The following is a 20,975-nucleotide window of genomic DNA, read 5'->3' as shown; positions in this document are numbered from 1 at the left end:
TATACGATTGAATATGATTTCAAATTTGACGATGTTGTTTAAAGTTTGAGACGAGATTATTCTCATAATTTAATTATAGTTTCACAAATTCTAGACAAAATAATATTCACAAATAAGTTATAATCTTCAAGCTCCATATAAGATAATGCTTAAAATTCACGACGTGTGAGCGCACCAGAGACCAGCTGTAAGTAGTGTGGCCCTAGTGGGAGATAGAATTCCATCCGTATAATCCACTAAAAAAAATTAAATTGAGAAGTTTCATCAACTGAACCAAGAATGTTGAGTTTCATAACAACTCAAATTTAACAAATAAAAATACACGAACGTAAGAAAATACAAAGTGTGAAATATCAAATACATTAAAACTTAAAATTTATTTTATCGACACTAAGCGGTCCCACTCCAAAGTCCAAAATTCGAACGATTGGATGACATACGAAACGCAGATAAGAGAAAATTGGTGGGAAAACGAAAGTACGGAACAATCAAAGATAGCTGAATTCCATCAATGGCGGGTTCAGCTTCAGCCCTCTCTCTCTCCAACTCTCTCTCATCCCTCTACTCCAACCGCGCTTTCGAGAATGCCAAACCGTCTTCCTCTTTCGAAAAGCGGCTCTCATTTACCTGCTTCTCGTCCAAGAAGAAAAAACTCGGCTTCATGGACCAGATTCTCGATTACATTGAAGGTCCCGCGCTCTTTCATTTTCACCTTTTTTGCCTTGCAATTTTTTCATTGCAGGTCTTGGACTAGTTTTCACTAACTGGATTCGCTCAATTCCAAAATTTATGTGCTGAATTCGTGTGTTGGAATGTAATTTATTGTGTGGTTAAGACTTTAAGGGTTTCATTTTGATTGATTATGTTGAAACGCATTGCGAAAGCCGCGATGAATATTCAAAATCAAGCTTGGTGCTGAAAGTTCATTTATTCTTCTTGATTTGGTAAATATCAATCAAGCTCAAACATGATTCGTAAAGATCGATAAAAGTTCAGACGATCTTAAAATGGTAGCGAGCTTGCTAGATTTTATTCATTACTGAATCATTTTGTTTGAAATGTAATTTGGTCATCTACAGTATTTTAATAGTTTCGTTTGTAAGCTCGATTTGATTGGGAATGAACCAAGTTCCAGCACCGTTTGAAATCGTGATGATCATTCAATCAAGCTTGAATTGGTAGTTTATTGCTTCTTCTTGCTTCGGAAAATAATCGATCAGTCTCAGACATGATTCTTAAAAATCGATAAAAGTTCAAACAAGCTTGAAATGACAGTGTGTGCGCACTAGATTTGATTCGTTTACAACCCTGCTTGTCGAGTAAGAATGTGTTTGGTTCACATGTAGGTGGTCCAAAGTTGAGGAAATGGTATGGAGCTCCTGATATTCTTGAGAAAGATGAAGATGAACTGAACGAAGATGAGGCTCCAGGTCCTATATTTTAGCAGATTTATTGCTTTTGTTAGTCCTTTGTTGTTGATGGTCGCATTAATTCATTTTCTTTTCTAGAAACAGAGGAAGGCGAAGTTAGAGATGCAGTGTTAGTAACTGATGGGGACAATGAGATTGGTCAGGTGATAATAAATACTATATGATCCGAATTTATTAGTCTAGATTGCATTAGGATTTGGAACACGAAAAATGGTACTCTGCTGTCATGTTTTGAAACTTTGGTGTTCGATCATTTGCTTCTCCAGATGATTATACTTCAGCTGATTGTCAAAAGACTTCGAGTAAAAGCTCTTGTGAAGGACAAGCGCGTTGCCATGGAAGCATTTGGCGCTTATGTTGAGGTTGGTACACATATTCTCCTTACAGATTGTTTCACTTTAAAGTGAAACAAATTTGCTGTCTAAATCTGAAGCTCTTGTTTGTTTTGAAGTCTTTGGCTGGAGATCCAAAGGAGAAGACCTTCTTGAAGAAGGCCTTTAAAGGCGTCCGTGCAGTTATATGCCCAGTTGTACGTATCCCTTAAAAAACATTGTGTTTTACTTCATCAATGCATTTGACCGATAATTAGAAATCATAGGAAGGAAGCTTGTACAACGTGGATGGCTGGAAAGGCCTGCAGCATGTGATCTTATTGTCTCAGGTATCACAAATTTCAGACATGAATCTAAGCTCTGCAACCTCAAAAAACACATATGTCTGATGTTGTGAGTGTGTGAAGGTTTTCAGCTGTCTGTTTATAGGGATTCTAGCGGCATCCAAGCCGTCATGAACAGCAACGCAAGAAAACTAGCTGAGCAAGATGAGGATGTGGTGAAGGCCTCTGGTGTCCCTTACACCATCATCAGAACTGGGATCCTGAAAAACACCCCTGGGGGGCAACAAGGTTTCTGCTTCCATGAGGTATTTCCATTTTTTCGTGTCCAAGTTCGGGCCTTGCACGTTAAAATACCTGTAGGGGGATATTACAAAAACTATTTCGATTACCCGTATAAGAATTCATATGAATTTTCTGGATTGACTAGATAATATGGATGACAGGGTTGTGCAGCAAAGGGAAGTCTTAGCAAAGAAGATGCTGCTTTTATTTGTGTAGAGGCATTAGACAATGCCCCTCAGAATGGATTGCTATTTGAGGTTTCGAAATACAACTACTCAACTCTCTCATGCAGTTATTTTTTCACATCCTATTTTTTTTTTATATTGGAGTTCGTTACAGGTAGTTAACGGTGACGAGAAGGTTTCCGACTGGAAAAAATGTTTTGCTGCTTTGATAGAAAGATCGATGTAGGAGCTCGAGATCCAAATGGTCTGACCAGACCCGGTTCGTATCTAATGATTATTGAAGAAAAAGAGAGATTACGTTTGTATTATTATTTGTACAATTTCTAAAAGACAAAATTACCCTCGAATCGATGCAAAGTGTATGATCATCATCCATCGATCAAGAATCTAATGAATTGAGACAAACCCTTTAAATCTAATCAATGTTGGCTTTTTGTCCAAGATTCTTTTTCGTATGATTCTGTCAGCAAAGTAACAAATTTAACAGAGGAACATCAAATGGGACAAAACACAAGTCTATAATCTAACAGTATTCTTCACAATCAGAATCTAGTTTTCATTTTATTATTTTTTTGTGGCTGCTAACATCACAAGTTGTTGCCAACAATTCTAGTCCACCAAAATCGATCCAAATTAGCGTTTCAAAACTTCATCACGAGATATTTTATATGCTTCTTATGCTTATCAATTTACAAGAGAACAACCTATTCTTTTATTGCAAACTGAAAAAGTGAAATTCTGCCCATTTTTCTTTAGTAAGTTGGAGTTACAACACGAAGAATCTAAAATGAACCAAACACATTAAGTGGTGATAGATGTAAAACCCTTCACTGTCTACAATCAGCAGGTTCACAAACAACATTGCAATAGCAGATTTGGGTTGGGTGCAGCAAAACTACATTACTCCAATCAGAACAGTTACATAAGCTACTAAGTGAGGCGTATCGACTTTTCTAATGCAAGAAATGCTCATTATGGAGATCAATCTCAAGAAAATGTTACAAGAAATCGAGCTACGATAATTGAAATTGAAAATTTGTACCTTTCCACAGATCAAACAACCCCAGATATGAAGCAAGACCTAAATCTCGTGTATGTACTCTTCCACCAGATTCAGTGCAGTAAGACTACATGATTCAATCAGAATAGTTTCGTAAGCTACAATGTGAGGTGTATGGATTATTCCTAATGCAAGAAGACCTCATTATCACGATTAAGGCCAAGAAAAATGTCATATAATGAAGCCACAAGAATGAAATTTTGTATCATATATTAAATGGAACAAGTTACTAAGCTACAAGTGAGGTGTATTTGACTAATCTCAATGGAAGAAGAGCTGTTTATCAAGATTAAGGCCAAGAAAATGTCACACAATGAAGCCACAAGAATGAAATTTTGTACCTTTCAACAAAATCTCAATTATCAAGATCAGGGCCATGAAAGTGTAGCATGATGAAGCCACAAGGAATGAAATTTTGTACTTTTTTCACATATCACCGATTCAATAGAACAATTTGCATAAGAAACAATCGAGTAATCTCATTGCAAGAAAAACTCATCATCATGATTAAGGCGAAGAACATGTCATATAATGAAGCCACAAGATTGAAGCTTCATACCTAGGAAGGGGATATGATCAATTGCCAGACCTAACTCTCTTTAGTCCACCTCTCCCATCGGACTTAGTTGTCCCAGCCGACTCCCCTTCAGACAAGGTTTCCATTGATCTGGCAGAGTCGGAGAGATGGCTGTATAGGTCAACCACCCGTCTAATGTTGTTGTTGAGCTCACGAATTAGTCCCACATTACGCGTCAACTTGTCTGGGATCTTCGACTCGTGGTTCTGGTTGATCTCATTTATCAACAACCTGTTCTGGTCCAAAATGTTCTGGACCAGCACAAAGTTTTTCTGAAATCTTTGTTGAAACTTAGGCTCAATCTGTCCACTAGCTGCAATGCTCGAAAATATATCGTCTTCCATCACTCCTTCTTTGCTCAATTCAACTGCAACATTAGCTAAAGAAGATACAGATCAAGATCACTTTTTTATTCCTTCATTTTATTCTTCAAGAAAATCAATGTAGCACAAGAATTTTTTGAATCAGTATACAATGTACATAAATCAGACAACCAGAGCTTCTACTTCTTCAAATCATATTGAAAATTAAACTAAAATTTAAGACTATACTCCAAAGAATTAGGAAGACTCCTTTATTATAGTATTCTTCAAGAAAGTGAATGTAAGACAATAATCCATTGAATCCATGTACAACAGAAAAGTTAAAAACAAGTCATAACTTCTACTTCTTCATATCAGATGGCAACTGAAACTAAGTACACATGAAAAAGAAAAAACACAGTCAGAGAGATAAAGAGAAATTTGATCGCTTTTCAATAAATAAGCTAATTGAGTCATATTCTAATGATTGTAATTCCGAATACTCACATCAGATAAATCTCTCTAGTTAGAAAAGAAAAAACAAAAGAGCTCAACTGTGAACAAAATTGAAAAACCAAACACCTTTAATTTAAAACCTTACATTCTTGAAAAGAAGGGGTCAGAAAACGCAAAAAGGAAAGTTGAAATTTTTATGACAACTCAGTACAAAAAGCTTTGTTTCTTTCATGAAGCAGGTGCCTAAATTGCAATAAAACACACAAATAAAGAAATCTAACGAGGAACAAAAAAAAAGTTCAAGAATTTAGAAATCACACATGCATTAAAGAACGAGAAAAGCAAACCCATCAAGAAACAGAGTTAGACACAAAGAAAAAAAGAAGAAGAAGCCAACAACAAAGGTTTTTCCAGAAGTTCACCTTTTAATTGAGCACCATAGGTTAGCTCTTCTCTGTCTTTTGTCTTCAAATGTCAACACTACAAACAATTACAGGTCCCCTGAAATCATGAAGAGAGAGAGAGAGGAGAATTGCTTTGTACGGGATTCGACAATACAGAGAGTCAGTCACACGGAGGATCCTCGTCCTATGGTGGCTTTGTGGGATTTTTCTTTCTCTGTCTAAAAATTGTAGAGAGAGAGTTTTGACAGATGGATATGTACTTTCTCTCTCCGCTTACTTCACCTGCGGGATTCGGCCTTCATTCATTGCTGGCCTTTTTCGATGATTATGGAAAAGTATTCTCCAATCTCCAGCTCCCATGTTAGCTTCCACTTGCCTCCAATAGTTAATGCTATAATTCCTTTTCCTTTCTTTGACAATTAAAAAGAATCGAAAAAAATATACCAATAGGTTGGGAATAAATATAGCGTTAATGGGTAAAAATGCCCATATTTATAATTTTTAATTAAAAATATCTATTGTTATAAAAAAGTTAATTCTATGCTCAATTAAAGGGAAGAGTCAAAATTATCTTTGGATGTTGATGGTTTTGCTCATTTTTTGAGTAAAGGCTTACACTTTTCTGACACAATTACAAATGTGTAAGAAAAATGTAGAAAAAAATTATCTGCTATCGAAAAAGTAGGTTGTCGCTCATTTTCCTATCGGTAAGCTACTTTTTTTATTGAAATTTTTAATTTGCTACAAGAAAAAGTAGGTTGCCGCCCTGGCAGCGGCCTATTTTTCCGACAACAGACTATTTTTGTCTTGCATGTATATTGATTGAGACATTAAAGATAATTTAATCAATTTGAACATAAACACAATAGTTTTATAAAAGTGGGCATTTTTCATTACAACTTAACAAAAATGTGCATTTTAAATTTTTACTCATAAGTATACTCTCCTCGTCCCAATAATAACATCTCAAAATGACACATAAATTAAGAAAATATAGATAAAGTAATAGAGAGATAAAGTAAATGAGAAAAGAAGTAGAGAGAGTATTGAAAAAGTAAAAAATAGATAACGTAAATGAGGAAAGCGATAGAGATAATAGATAAAATAAATTATTTTCTTTTTTAGATTGAAACATTATAAATGTGACGTCCAAAAAGAAAATTTGGGACGAAGAGAGTATTAAATAGAACCGATTCGTTATTGAAATCTCAAGGCATCCCACTTTATTTCAAATTACACGGAGTTTTTAAAATGTTTTAATGATGTCTCAAATATTTCAAATTTACAATAAATTCGTCTTTTCTTGATTTTTTTCCCCCGTAAATTAAAGCTTAAATTTAATGTCTAAATTTAAAATTAATTTAGGGTTTTTGAGATTCGTTATTTAGACTACTTTTTGTATTGTTAATTTCATCATCGAACATCCGAAGCCGTTGCGAAGCTTTAATTCTATCGCACCAATTTTTAATTCAATTAGTTAAGACATCTGATAGAAGAATTGACAATAAGTGAAAATAGTCAAACATATTTTAAAAGTCTTTGATTAATTTTAAATTTTGACATCAAATTTGAGTTTAAATATCTAATTTCAAACTTGCGCATATTTTTTTTTTTAAGGAAAAAGAGAGATTTTATTAATCACACGTACATGGCACATGGAGATGACCCTCCACAAACAACGAGAGTTAAATCACAAACTTGCACATATTAGGAGAGACGAACTTATATTATAATGAATGAAAAGTTTAAACTTTATTGAAACATGTCAAAAATTGAATATAACTTAGAATAAGCTCGAAAAATGTTGAGATTTGTTCGAGTTAATAATTAGGAAAATACTTTTATAATTATGGGTCAATTAAAAGATATGTACAGGCGAAGAAGTTTCCAAATATTATATCTTCTTGGGACCACTTGGGAGTTAGGAATAATAATTTGTGCCCATTATTAGAGGCCCATAAACAATACGTGTATGAATTTGATAGGATATATTGGTATCATTGTAATTTGATTGGTTTACCTCAAAAAAAAAAGAAAAAAGAAAAAATGAATGATTGAAATCTAATCGTAAATATCGCTTTTAGTGAAAACTCAATATGAAATATTATGACTTAGAAGTTAAATTTTGACTATCAAATCAATAGCAATATCTTTAAATGAGAAATAGTATTGAAATGATGAATAATTTGTAATTTTATAGTGTACAATGTGCATGAATGTAGAGATACAGCAATAGATTAAAAATGTCAGTATTGAAATGATGAATAATTTGTATATTTCAACTTGATTTGTTTGTGTCCTAGTGATGGACAATGTGGCATTGGAATTACACCATTTTCAAAAACGCAAAAACTTGCATGCGGGTGGCCGCATCGTCTTTATAGTATAGATATATGTTTTCAGATTAAATATACAAAATCTTGTGGTGGTCGAGTGGAAGCATCAGTTTCTACTCTTGAGGTCAAGAGTTCGAAACTCTTAATCCCCAATTCTCCTCCCCCCACTATTTTGATTTTCAACCATTTTTTTTTTTTGTTTTATTTCTTTCTTTTTTTATATTTTTGTCCTTTTCCTATTTTCTTTATTTTTTTTATCTTTATATATATATATATATATATATAGGGCAAATGGTTTTTAATACCCACTTTTATAATACATCTATCAAATCTACCCACCTCTATAAAACATCTATGAAAAATACCCACTTTATTGTGAAATGCCATTTTTACCCTTATACTTAATTTCTCTTTATCTCCCATCTTTTGCCTAATTAAGCTTGACTAGTATATCGGCTGGAAACTTTCCTCGTGCCCGATAGGTTACTTCGGTAAACTGGGTCTGGACTGTGCGACAACGCCACGTACTGTTAAGCAAAAAATTATTATAATTGGTAATTGTTCAAATTGATCCCGCGCTTCTCAAAATGGTATCAGAGCGGGTTTTTATAGAGGAATTATATAATTTTTAGTTTATTTTATTATTAACCCATGTGGGAGGAGACTCCATTAAAAGTTTATGGATCCGGACGAGTGTCCGAGATGTGTACACTACAGGAACTCTCTCCAGAATCTGGAGATAGAAACCAGTCGCCTATTAGGCGATCTCAGGTGGAATAATCGAGTTCTCGTTACCAACCTACGACGAGGAGGAGATATCGAGTTTATTCGTGAGGTCATCGCGAGTATCCAATTTTATCATGAGAATCTCATGAGAATGGCGGCAGCCAGAACAAGGATTGAACAGAACATGGAGGAAGCCCATTGGTCTCACGACTAATGGAACCCAAAGACAAGGCGGGAGTGGTCTATCCAGGCTACCAAAAGATCGAGCCAAGCTCTTCCGACAACGTCAACTTGCGGGAGATCCAGAAGACGGTGGAATATTATGGCGTCAAGCTGTATGATCTACCGATGGAGTTAAGCAGAATATCACTCAAACAAGAGGAAATACTAACTCTCTTGCGTGATATCCAGAAAAGAATAGAGGAGATCGAAAGGCGAAAACCATGTTCCGGGAAAATTCGGAATCAATGGTCCAAAGACCCGACGTCTACCTCTCTATTTGATGCAACACCCAAGGAGTTGCAGCCGGAGGACATAATCCGAATCATGAAAGGCAAATATCATGGAAAGCCTTGACAGAATCGGATTGGAGGATCTACAAGAGTTAGCAGAGTCTTTTGCTAACCTCAATATGGTTGATCTAAAGATGAACCAAGGAGATGAGGGCCCCAAAATTGAGCCTCAAGGAGAAGAATCGTCAGGAAAAGGGTCAGCACAAGACGATGCAAGCCAGTTCCAGCGAACCCGACGACGGAGGCCTCAGATGCAGAATACTCCGGTTGGAAAGGTCACACTGGAACCAGTCCATCCATATGGATTGATTCTCAACCTTGACGAAGCCAGCTTCAAAGAATGGGAGGGTCTCATTGACGAATGGGCTTCATCATTGAAAGTCGTAATCGCTACAATTGATTACGATAAAAAAGAATTTGCCAGAGTCTTCGAAGCTAGTTTGGCAGGAATGGCAAAACAATACTGGGACAAACTTGAGGTTCCAGTAAGGGAAGAATTGTTTAGTAGTACATCCATGTATGACATCATCAAGGAGATTACTAAGCAGATTAAAATCCATTTCTTGGGAATGGGTTTTTTCGAAGGAGCCGCAGAGGAGAAGCGCAAGAAATATCAACAGGCACTTCACAATCTAAGATTGATGGTGCTGGAGCCAAAAGCTCTCGATGAATTTCTGCGCCTTTATACCCTATATGTTCATATGGGGGAAGTTGAAGATCAAACGGCCATGGACCTCTTTTTCCCAAAGTTTCCAAGTCCATGGAGAGAGATGCTCATCAAGGAGTATGTTTCGCCCGGAGGATATCCCCTCGATAGTGCTTCAAGGAGGATGTCTTATGTCCACAAGAAGCTGTCCGAATGGTGCCAGAAGGCGGCGGACCAGAGGAATCTCAAAAGATTGAGAAGACTCAACAAGAAATCCCCATTGATGTGCGACAACATTGATCTTCCAACAGAGATTGGTGCTGAGTTGCTGTATCAAAGGAGGAGCCGAAAGAAACATAGGTACCAACCCTATGAAAGAAAGTCCAGAAGGAGTTCTTGGAAGCCAAGGACTATGTGGACCAGACAGAAGGCACGCTCCTACAAGTCAGGCCAACGGAGCGGACCATCAAGGAACCGATTCTCAAATCAAAAGAGAATTCCGGCGAGAAAAACTTTCAGGCGCACTCAAGCCAAAACAAATGAAAGTTTTAAGGATTGCAACTGCTGGTCGTGTGGTGCAAAGGGGCATATTTCAACCAATTGCCCAGATAACGAGAAAAGGGAGATAAGAAGATTCGAATCCACACCGGATATCGAAGACGCTATCTACCACCAGAAATTGATACCCGTGTATCAATTCGAAGATATATCCTCTGATGAGAGTATATATGAGCAAGAAGAGGTCTTTAGTTCTGAGGATTCGGAGTTGACCGATGGATCAACCGGAGACGAGTCAGACTAAAGAGGAAAGCGAGGTTCATCACACCCAGAAGGAGGATCAGAATGGATTTACCAGCCATTTTCTGATTCCACAAGAAGAGGTGGTGAAGAAGCTCGTAAGAAAACTCAAGAAGGAAACCGAGGAGGTTCAAACCTATCAAGGGTTTTCCAATGGAAGATTGAATCGAGTTCTTAATAGCTTGATTCCAACCAAAAGGAAGCATCATGTCTATTTTGGCGTCACAAGCCAAGAAACGGCGCTTCCAATTGAGATCACAAGTAACCAGGTGGAAATCCAGCTGGTTCCGGCCGAAGATATTAGGCAGGATCTCAAGAAAATGAAGCCAGAAGTCGCAAGCACGATGAAATGGATTCATATTGGAGCAATTCAGTTGGTGATCAAATCTTCCCTCTTCCCAGGGACAGACCAACCAATTGATGTCGCACTCTGCGACAAAAGGGTCAAAGATGCCAGAGAATCAGTTCTTGGAGCTTTTTCGGGCAATCTCTATGCCAAGAAGATTATAACCGAATTCTACCCACAGATCGCTTATAATCTACAAGATTCATCCTTCAGCCGAGCCCTGACTCTCTATCAGGACTACAAAAAGAAGGAGTACATGACAGATGGAAACAGGCCATACTCACTGACTTATCAAGTCTCGTATGCCTTATCAAATTCCCATCATACGGAGTTATTTCTGGGAAAAGAATCTATTGAAATTCCAGAAATATTCAAGGAAGTTGCCAAGGCAGCCCCTCCAAACCGAGTAGAAATTCCCCGGATCAGGGAAATCGACATCGATGTTGGAGACAAACCAGTGCTTAGCCATACCCAGAGTCTCAGACTGGGAGCACCAAGGCTATCATTCCAAGGAAATAGGCTAACTTCAGGACCTATATCAAGAAGTTTCTCTCATTCCTATGAGAGAAGGGCGATCCAGGAAATACCAGTCCCAGACATGAAGGTCAAATTCAAATGCCCCGAAGGATGGAGACAGGTTTCCACAAAGATTGATACAACAAGCATGGAAAACAAGTTTCCCTGCAGTATGTTGTATTATCTGGCAAATCCAGGCGACAACCGATACATCGGAACTCTGGAGGTTGGAGGTTTTGAAATTCAGACCGAAGGCCAAGCCGGACAAGAAGCAGATGTCCTAATCCTAGGACGAAATTTCCTTGACAAATATAAACCATGGTCATGGAAAGCAGGAGGAATGGAGATCACCATTGGGCGCCAAAGAGTGATGATCCAATGACCAGTCCATTCTCGATATACATCTCTGTAGGGATGTTATATGAGAAATTCAAAGCAGAATATTTTGCTGCTTATGTGGATTCAGGAGCAGGAATCTGTACAGCAAAACGAGGAGTCTTTCCAACAGAAGTGGAAGAAGATCTACCTCGAATTGCAGGAAGGGATTTCTCCAAGAAGATTTTACTCTTATCAAAGGGAGTAAAACAGACGGAAATATTGATCGGCGGAGCAGGACAGACACCTTGGTACAAGGTCAAAACTCCACCAATTTATTTCCATGATACCGGAGCAGATATATTATTCGGAAATAATTTTCTGCAAAGCTTCAAGCGGTACATACAGGACAATGAAGCCAGGAGGCTAGTGTTCACAACCAATTGTGATCACAAAATCATTGTGCAAAGGCTCAAGGGAGCTTTTCATCGTTCGATGCCAATCAACTTTCGCAGCAAGCGTGGTGATGATGGCAGACTCCGGAGACCCCAAATGAAGGATCAAAGGAGGTTCGGAGAAGTTTTGCTCAAATGCAGAACTGAGGGATTCCCAAATCTCTCCGAAGAGGAAATTCAAATCCTCAAAGTCTCCCTGATATCACACCAAGATATCAAGGAGGAAGAACAGGTGTCCATTGCCGACGTCAAAATGAGAATCCAGAAGTGTTACCATGAGGATCCTTTGGCATGGTGGGACAAGAACCAGCTCAGAGCAACCTTGAAAGTTAAAACTGGAAAGGAGCATGAGTTCGTTAGATACAGACCTATCCTGATGAATACTCAAGATCAACAGGATATGAGGGAAATAATCAAGGAACACCTTGATTTGAAGCTGATCGAACCAGGGAGATCGCCCTACAGCAGTCCTGGATTTCTGGTGAGAAATCATGGGGAGATCAAGCGAGGAAAACCAAGATTGGTTATTAATTACAAAGGAATTAATGACATTCTTGAGTTTGACGGATACTTCATCCCAAGCAGAGAACACCTCATCAACTGCATCAGAAGTGCAAAGGTATTCTCAAAGTTCGATTGCAAATCAGGTTTCTACCAGATTCGCATGGAGGAAGGGAGTAAGAAGTTTACAGCCTTCTCAACTCCACAAGGACATTATGTCTGGAATGTCATGCCAATGGGGTTAGCCAACGCGCCCCAGATATTCCAAAGAAAGATGGATAATCTCTTCAAAGATTATTCTTCGTTTATGTTTGTTTATATTGATGACATCCTTATTGCATCAAAAAACATTCATGAACATGTCAGGCATCTGGAGATCTTTGCGGATGTTTGTCAACAAGAAGGACTGGTACTGTCAGAAAAGAAGGCAGTCATAGCCACCCAGAAGATGGAGTTTCTGGGGATCGAGATCGATGAATCTAGGATAATTCTACAAGATCATATTGTGGAAAAAGTCCAGGGATTTCCGGAAGATCTCAAAGAAAAGAAGCAGCTCCAAAGCTTTCTCGGAGTTGTTAACTTTGCAGGAATGTTTATCAAAAATCTTGCAGAGTACCGGAAAATCTTTAGTCCATTACTAAAGAAGGATGTTCCATTCATATGGAAGGAGGAACATCGGGAGGGTATGAAGAAGTTGAAAGAGATTTGTAAAAATCTCCCGAAACTTTCAATACCACAAGACGAGGATGACTTGGTCCTCTACACCGACGCAAGTGATTTCTGGTGGGCAGCAGTGCTTACAAAGATCACCCCTTTTGGAGAAGAACCTTGCAGATACTGTAGTGGTCTATTCTCCGACGACGAGGCTGTGCGATGGCACATCAACGAGAAGGAATTCTTTGCAGTGCGAAAGGCGTTTAAAAAATGGCCGCTTTTCTTACTTGCTAAGAAATTTGTTTTGAAAGTAGATAACACTAACGTTAAAGCTTTCTTAACAAAAAAGATTGAATCTAAGCCTGAAAAATCTAGACTGCTTAGATGGCAAGCCGAATGTCAATATTATGATTATGATATTGTCGTTTTGAAATCTGATCAGAATGTTCTTGCAGATTTCCTTACAAGGGATGGAGCTCCCTGAAGTGGAGGCCATCGAGGCAATACAGGGGCAGCTCTTTGCAAGTCTAGAGCTGCTACAACAAGAATGGCAGAAGTGTGTACTACACACTAAACAAGCTGGAAAGATACAAGCGGCTGACGAAGCCCAAGTATCCAACCAAATCGATGATTGCTTCATGAAGATGTTCAATCTTCAGGAAGTACTCAACAGGCCGCTCTTGCGCGTTGTCCGTGAAAACCGGGCTAAAGCAATGCTTTCCGTACAGGGCGGATTACCTGTAGCAGGGGATTCAAGTACCCCTAGCACAAGTCCTGAGAGAATGGCTTTACAGCCGGACGCTCGAGGAAAAGATGTTGTTAAGGGGTCACACCCTGAATCAACATGTCAACCCTCCGCATCTGGGGTAAAAGATGAAGAGATCAATCTTAGGCCCATGACAGGCCAAGTTAAGGTTGATACTAATTTTATTGATATTTCTCCTTCCTGGCAGATGTACCAAGACAGGTGGGAGAAACTCATCACGAGAAAGGGCATTAATCCGGGAAATTGCCGGGTTGATGTTGCAGGGAGATACCCTAGGATTTGGACAACTCCGGGAGCCAATCCAAATCACATCAAGGAATGGTATGAGTTTGGGGCTTTGGCCTCAGTTTATACCACTGCTCCAGCCTTCAAAGAAATCCAGGGTCTACCCAAGTGGATCCAGAGAACGGTGTTTGAAGCCTGGGAGAACAACGAGTCCCTTAAACGGGGAGATGTTCTGGAACTATACTTCTTCAGTGCAGCTCCAGAACCCGTCGGAAAAGGAGTCTATGAAGCTTTTCATTTCATCAAGCTTCGGAGACCAGATACAGGAGCCTTGAACCGGATCAAAGTTCCTGATTTTCAAGTCCCAATCGCCTCAACATTTACGGAGGATCAAATCTCCACGAGACGAGCATGGGGTCTTTGGGTCTGTCTCACAGAGATGGACAAAATGAAGTCCAGGTTTAAATTCTTTCAGAGTTCAGATCTGGGAACGTTCCTGGTCAACACGATGACAAGAACAACAACCGAGTTTGCCGAAAAATCTTTCGAGAAAAAACGGCAAACAATTTGGGACAACAAGATTGCGGGGAGCAAAGAGACTCGTCGCAAATTCTGCAACATGGCGCATTCGGGCCAGTGGATCGAGAAAATCTGCGATCAATGTTCGTCGCAGAAGGAACCAGAATTCGGCAAAGGTTTCTTCCCGAAACCTGACAGAAGGAGGTTCCGGTCTGATGAACACGACAAGCATCAGACTCCAAAGGGGAGGACCCCTCGGGCACCAAAAAAGTAAGGTGGCCGACAAAGCAAAGTGAATCATGTGATTCACAGCAAGGATCGCACCCACAAAAACGACAAAAGTGGGTGGAATGACAGGAAGACCACTCAGCGCTCCAAGACAAATGCGAGTGGAAAGAAAGCAGCCGGCCCCTACCAGCATTATCACAAAGTGATAGAGCAAGGGCCCAGCACATGTGACAACACCAACAAGTGTCGGCAATAATGGCCAACAAAAGAAGGTGGCTGTCAATTTCAAGCAAGCTGGCCACGAAGATAGCATCCGAGGCCAACCACCAAGCAATAATAGAGGGTATCAGACCTCTATAAAATCACAAGAGCTGGAGAGAAGAAGGACATCCGAAATTTCACAACATTTTCACACACCACTTCCTCTCTCTAGAAATTATCTTTGTAATTTTAATTTTTGTCTTCAAAGTTTTTCGTTTTTAGTTTTAGTTTTTTTTTATGTACACAAGTATTAGCTACTATGAGTAGCTAAAACAAGTTGTCTCCTCCCTTGGGGGATTATTTTATGAAATAAAATTAATTATTATATAATTCCTCTATAAACACTTAGTTTTGTCCAACTATTCCGGTTTAGTAAAAATATTTTCTTTTCATTTTTCAACAAAAATATTTGGAGTCTAGACACAGTGAAGGAGGGATACTGATTCCTGAAGGTGACCATTCGGCGAAAGCCGAAACACAGTGAAGGAAGAAGGTTGCAACCATCACTTGCGAGTGGGTGGTTGGACGAAGGCCGAGGAGGCAAGAAGTCCGTAAAACGCGATTAAGCTCCTGAAGGTGACCCTTAGACGAAAGGTATACTGTTGATTTATGATTTGAATTATTTCGAAGTTGTACGGAAGCATGTTGGGCCTGGTAATGTCTTAATTGAATTTTGATAATTTGAACATAAAATGGTTTTAGGATGGATTTGTTGAGGTTTGGTTGAGGGGTAGTTTTGGTATTAATTATGAGTTGGGTATAGTTGATATGTGTTTTGTGAAAGTGGGTATTTTTGATCGATAAGTTATGAAGGTGGGTATTTTAAATTTTGACCCATATATATATATATATATATATATATATATATATATATATATATATATATATATTCTTTTTGTTTACAATATTTTTTTTTCTTTTGCATTATTTTTTAATTTTACTGTTTTTCTTTTTCTTTTTTAATATATTTTGGTTTTTTTTATCCTTTCGGTATTTTCTTTATTTTTCTTTTGTTTTTTATTTTTTGTTTTTCTTTTGTATTTTTTATATATTTTTGTGAAAAATATATTATTTTAAAATATTACATTTCTTCATAAACGTTACATTTCTTCATGTCAATAATTATTTTTTTATTATAATAATAATTATTTGATAAAATAACTAAATGTAATGTTTCTAAATAATTACATTTGTTCACGATAATTGTTACTTTTATTTTTGAGAATTTGTACTTTTAGTTATTTGATCAAATAATTATTTGTGTAAGCAAAAGTAATAGTACTTTTTGGGTTTAGTATTCCCTATTTAGGGTTTAGTATTCCGTATATAGGTTTAAAAATATTGAATGATGGTTAATATTAATATTCACATAAGTATACATTTATGCATGAAAATGTATATCTTAGATAAAATAAAAGTAAATATTGTCATTTGGGTTTATTATTGAATGATTAGGGTTTAGTATTCAGTGTTTAAGGTTTAGTATTCCCTATTTAGGGTGTAGTATTCAGTGTTTAGAGTTTACAAAATATTGAATGATGGTTAATACTTATATTTACATAAGTATACATTTAAGCATGGAAATGTATATCTTAGATAAAATTAAAGTAAATATTGTCATTTGGATTTATTATTGAATGGCTATGGTTTATTATTGAATATGACTAGGGTTTAGAATTCAAGGTTTAGGGTTTAGTATTCCCTATTTAGGGTTTAGTATTCCGTGTTTAGGTTTAAAAAATATTGAATGATGGTTAATACTAATATTAACATAAGTATACATTTATGCATTAAAATGTATACCTTAGATAAAATAAAAGTAAATATTGTCATTTGAGTTTATTATTCAGTGGTTAGGGTATAATATTCAGTGTTTAGGGTTTAGTATTCCCTATTTAGGGTTTAGTATTCAGTGTTTAGGGTTTACAAAATATTGAATGATGATTAATATTTATATTCACATAAGTATACATTTAAGCATGGAAATGTACATCTTAGATAAAATAAAAGTAAATATTGTCATTTGGATTTATTATTGAATGACTAGAGTTTATTATTGAATATGACTAGGGTTTAGTATTCAAGGTTTATGGTTTAGTATTCCTCATTTAGGGTTTAGTATTCAGTGTTTAGGTTTAAAAAATATTGGATGATGGTTAATACTTATGTTCACATAAGTATACATTTAAGCATGAAAATGTATATCTTAGATAAAATAAAAGTATACATTCAGTGTTTAGGTAAAAGTGAGTATTTCCTTTAGGGAGTAAATATTTTCATTTGGGTTTATTATTGAATGGCTAGGGTTTAGTATTCAGTGTTTAGGATTTAGTATTCCGTGTTTAGGTTTAAAAAATATTGAATGATGGTTAATATATACTTATATTCACATAAGTATACATTTATGCATGGAAATGTATATCTTAGATAAAATAAAAGTAAATATTGCCATTTGAATTTATTATTGAATGGTTAGGCTTTAGTATTCAGTGTTTAAGGTTTAGTATTCCCTAATTAGGGTTTAGTATTCAGTGTTTAGGGTTTACAAAATATTGAATGATAGGTAATACTTATATTCACATAAGTATACATTTATGCACAGTAATGTATATATTAGGATAAATAAAAGTGAATATTTCCATTAGAGTTTAATATTCAAGGGTTAGGGTTTAGTATTCAGTGTTTAGGTTTTAAAAATATTGAATGATGGGTAATACTTATATATTTAACTTTTTAGCCAAGTATTTATTGTCGTAATAAAAAGTAATTATTATTACAATGAAATGTAACGTTTCTAGATAATTACATTTGTTCACGGTAATTGTTACTTTAATTCTTAAAAGTTTATATTTTTAGTTATTCAATCAAATAATTATTATTGTACGAAAAAAGTAATCATTGATATGAATAAAAGTAATGTTATTTTTACTCGTTAGAACTTGTAATTTTGTATATTTGGTCAAATGATCATTGTCGTAAAAAAAAGTAACTATTGATGTGAAGAAAAAGTAATGTTTCAAAAACATTACATTTCTTCATGTCATTAATTATTTTTCATTTATTTTATGATTTAGAGTTTAGTTTTCAAGGTTTAGAATTTAGAAAATATAATACTTTATATTGAATGAAAGGTAAATATTATATTAACATATATATACATTTATTAGCACAAATGTATATTTTATACTTATTAAAAGTAAATATTCCTATTAGAGTTTAGGATTTAGTGTTTAGGGATTTAAAATATAATATTTTATTGCTTCCATTATAAAGAAATATCTTGTGGTTCAAGCCTCAAGTGTTGGGAAAAAGTAATAAATGAAGTAAAAAATCACAAAAAAAAGAACAAAAAAGAAGCACGTAAAAAAGCACAAAAAAAATAAATAAATAAATAAAACCCAAAAAAGAAGCAAGAAAACGAAAAAAGTGAAAAAGATGGGGGAATTGGGTTTTGAACTCTTAACCTTTGAGATAAAAAGGCGCACATAACCAATGCACCACTCAACATTATTCATCTCATTTATGAAACTCTAAAATATAACATTTCGATTCGGGTCGGGTCAGCATACTATGCGGGAGTCCGCACACAAGTCCTACTCTTTCAAAAATACATAAAACATGATGATTTTTTGTGCAGATCATCGCACTATGCGGTCCAATAATTAAAATATTAAATAAAACCTAATTAAACAAATAGAAATTGGGATTAATTTTGGGATTGGAGTAACCCTATAAACTTATGGCCCTAGAAATTGAAATATAAGATAGTTGGTTGGTGAAGAAATGTGATTTTCAGGATTATTCTGGTTCACTGTGTTAGCAGAATATGATTAGGCTTAGTCAAGACTCAAGAATTTGGTTATGGTATCATTGCAATGTAGTTGGTTAAATCCTTTTATGTTATTCTTTTTAATCAAGAAAATATGGTTCTTTTGCTTTGAAATATAGATGGCTGGGACTGAGAAGTTTGTTAAAGTAATAGATTTCCTCAAGCTCTATTGTAACAGAGCCTTCTCTCCAAATCCTGATGAGTTGTTCTTTTCATGGAATCTTGTCGAATTGGGGAATGGAAATGTTTTTAGGCAGCGTAGTGATCATACAATTTACTGAAATCTTCTTTCTAGTTGTTGAAAAGTTTGTTGTGTTTTGCCTAATATTACTTTGATAATCACACTACTGTTTCCAAACGCTTATCCTAAAGACGGAGTTGAGCTTATTTTATTGTGAATTACGTTCATTGCATTGCACAACTTTGGCATTGATGGAAAGTTGATGTTCCATATTACTAACAAGATTTGGTTCTCTACATTCATAGAAGAGGAGATGAGGTATTTCTTTCTATGCTTCAAGAAACTAAATTCCATCCTTCTTTTCCACTGCTAGTTTGATTTGTACATTGATCATCTCTGGTTTTGGTGCAGTCGCCGTTTGCTACAATACAAATCATCTCTGCCCATGTCTTAATTGTATTTATGAGCAATGAGCCTCAGAACTTAGTGGTAGCGCTAGTATTTAGACGTTCCTTTCCTATAATGAAATTTTTGAAAATGGCTTTACAGCATTAGCATGTATTGACTGCCAATATAAAATTTAATAGCATGCAATGGATACTTTTGTAGAAAACTATTTATTCTAGAAAAGTTTCAATCCGTTTTATTTTTAATTTGCAGATTCTGTTTCACTCTGCAAACAGATTTATTGTTGGATTGAAACTTTTGCTAAAGATTATAGCGATGCTACACCTATATGCACATACTTGTGGGTTTGTGAGAAAATTGAAGAAAGCTCAGAAACAGGCTTCAAACCTGAAAAGCAAGTAGAATTCCATGATATTAACATCAAGTGTCACCAAACTCAAGAAATTTGGTGACCCATTCCAAAGTGGAAGGATGCTCATTAGAGAAATCAAAGAAATCATCAATCTTGGCTTCTGAGACTGAGATCTCCACAGATTTGCTACTGACACTTGTTCCCTTGTGTTGATCACTCGAAATCCCTGCAACCACTACCCCTTTCTCCAATCTCTTCTTGCTCAAATGATGCTTCCAATAATTCTTGATCTCATTGTCTGTTCGACCAGGTAACCTAGCTGCTATCAGCGACCACCTGCACCATCAGATTCAACCTTTTTCATTTTAAGGGAAAATTACAATTTAACATCCGGATTGGACATGTATAAGGTTTTACCTGTTTCCGAGGAGTTTATGCAGCCTGATGATCAAGTCCTCTTCTTGATCAGACATGATGTTTGGCCTCAGATAATTCATCCATCTCACCCTGCAGCTCTTAGCACCACGCGATAAACCTGCTTCATTTGTGCAATCATATAAATCAACAATTCATAACTCGTGAAAAATTTTCAATTTTTTTTTATCAAGGTGGTGACCTGAACTAGCAGCAATGGTGGCCCACTGCTTGGCGCCGTGGACAGCGACAGCGGCCGTGATTTTCTGGTCCTCCTCCGCCGTCCACGGCCCTCTCTTCTTGGACGGCCGCTGCTTCTCTTTGATCGAAGTTGAGGCTACCATGGAAAAAAAAATTCTTGCTTTAAAATGTGAACAACTCTCTTTTTATAGTTGGAATGGACAGGGGCGGACACACATGGAGTCAAGGGAAGGCAATTGCCACCCCTTGATTTTTGATTTGAAATACCTATATTACCCCTAATTAATTATTTATTTATAAATATGTCTTAAATATTTGTGTTGGTATTTAAGATATGAAACATATACTATAATGGATTGATTGTTTGATATCCTAGATTTTAATCAAGATTAAAACTTGTCATGGAGTGAAGGTGAGATTTGTTTTCTAAAGATGAACAATAAACTTAAGCCGGACCTTTACATTAAACCAGTC

The 20,975-nt window shown here is 36.4% G+C and overlaps 3 protein-coding genes across 8 annotated transcripts; 1 reads left to right on the top strand and 2 right to left on the bottom strand.

Moving 5' to 3' along the window:
* The first annotated feature begins 404 nt into the window (after positions 1 to 404).
* On the top strand, positions 405 to 2,954 carry LOC131013121 (uncharacterized). 4 transcript variants are annotated; one of them, XM_057941137.1, is made up of 9 exons: positions 406 to 689; positions 1,347 to 1,430; positions 1,515 to 1,573; positions 1,697 to 1,792; positions 1,882 to 1,959; positions 2,029 to 2,091; positions 2,178 to 2,351; positions 2,490 to 2,585; positions 2,668 to 2,954. In XM_057941137.1, the coding sequence occupies exons 1-9, from the start codon at positions 512 to 514 to the stop codon at positions 2,737 to 2,739; spliced, it is 900 nt and encodes a 299-aa protein (XP_057797120.1). In that variant the 5' UTR covers positions 406 to 511; the 3' UTR covers positions 2,740 to 2,954. The 4 variants fall into 4 exon arrangements, with proteins under 4 accessions (XP_057797116.1, XP_057797120.1, XP_057797118.1 ...); XM_057941136.1 differs by having other exon boundaries at positions 409 to 689; positions 1,509 to 1,573; XM_057941133.1 differs by having other exon boundaries at positions 405 to 689; positions 1,509 to 1,573; positions 2,490 to 2,954.
* Positions 2,955 to 3,296: 342 nt separating this feature from the next.
* On the bottom strand, positions 3,297 to 5,704 carry LOC131013122 (protein ELF4-LIKE 4-like). 3 transcript variants are annotated; one of them, XM_057941140.1, is made up of 3 exons: positions 5,331 to 5,704; positions 4,133 to 4,517; positions 3,297 to 3,640 (listed from the first exon to the last, which is right to left on the bottom strand). In XM_057941140.1, exon 2 carries the CDS (start codon positions 4,492 to 4,494, stop codon positions 4,150 to 4,152), a length of 345 nt encoding a protein of 114 aa, XP_057797123.1. In that variant the 5' UTR covers positions 4,495 to 4,517; positions 5,331 to 5,704; the 3' UTR covers positions 3,297 to 3,640; positions 4,133 to 4,149. The 3 variants fall into 3 exon arrangements, with proteins under 3 accessions (XP_057797123.1, XP_057797121.1, XP_057797122.1); XM_057941138.1 differs by having other exon boundaries at positions 4,133 to 4,529; positions 5,331 to 5,698; XM_057941139.1 differs by lacking the exon at positions 3,297 to 3,640 and having other exon boundaries at positions 3,979 to 4,529; positions 5,331 to 5,702.
* Positions 5,705 to 19,905: 14,201 nt separating this feature from the next.
* LOC131013120 (transcription factor MYB114-like) lies at positions 19,906 to 20,756 on the bottom strand. The gene is made up of 3 exons (XM_057941132.1): positions 20,503 to 20,756; positions 20,304 to 20,421; positions 19,906 to 20,222 (listed from the first exon to the last, which is right to left on the bottom strand). The coding sequence occupies exons 1-3, from the start codon at positions 20,642 to 20,644 to the stop codon at positions 19,955 to 19,957; spliced, it is 528 nt and encodes a 175-aa protein (XP_057797115.1). The 5' UTR covers positions 20,645 to 20,756; the 3' UTR covers positions 19,906 to 19,954.
* Between the last annotated feature and the right edge of the window lie 219 nt (positions 20,757 to 20,975).

Source organism: Salvia miltiorrhiza, chromosome 2 (assembly GCF_028751815.1).
Source record: "Salvia miltiorrhiza cultivar Shanhuang (shh) chromosome 2, IMPLAD_Smil_shh, whole genome shotgun sequence".
In the NCBI taxonomy this organism is placed as follows: domain Eukaryota; kingdom Viridiplantae; phylum Streptophyta; class Magnoliopsida; order Lamiales; family Lamiaceae; genus Salvia; species Salvia miltiorrhiza.
This window is presented reverse-complemented; position numbering and strand designations above follow the sequence as displayed.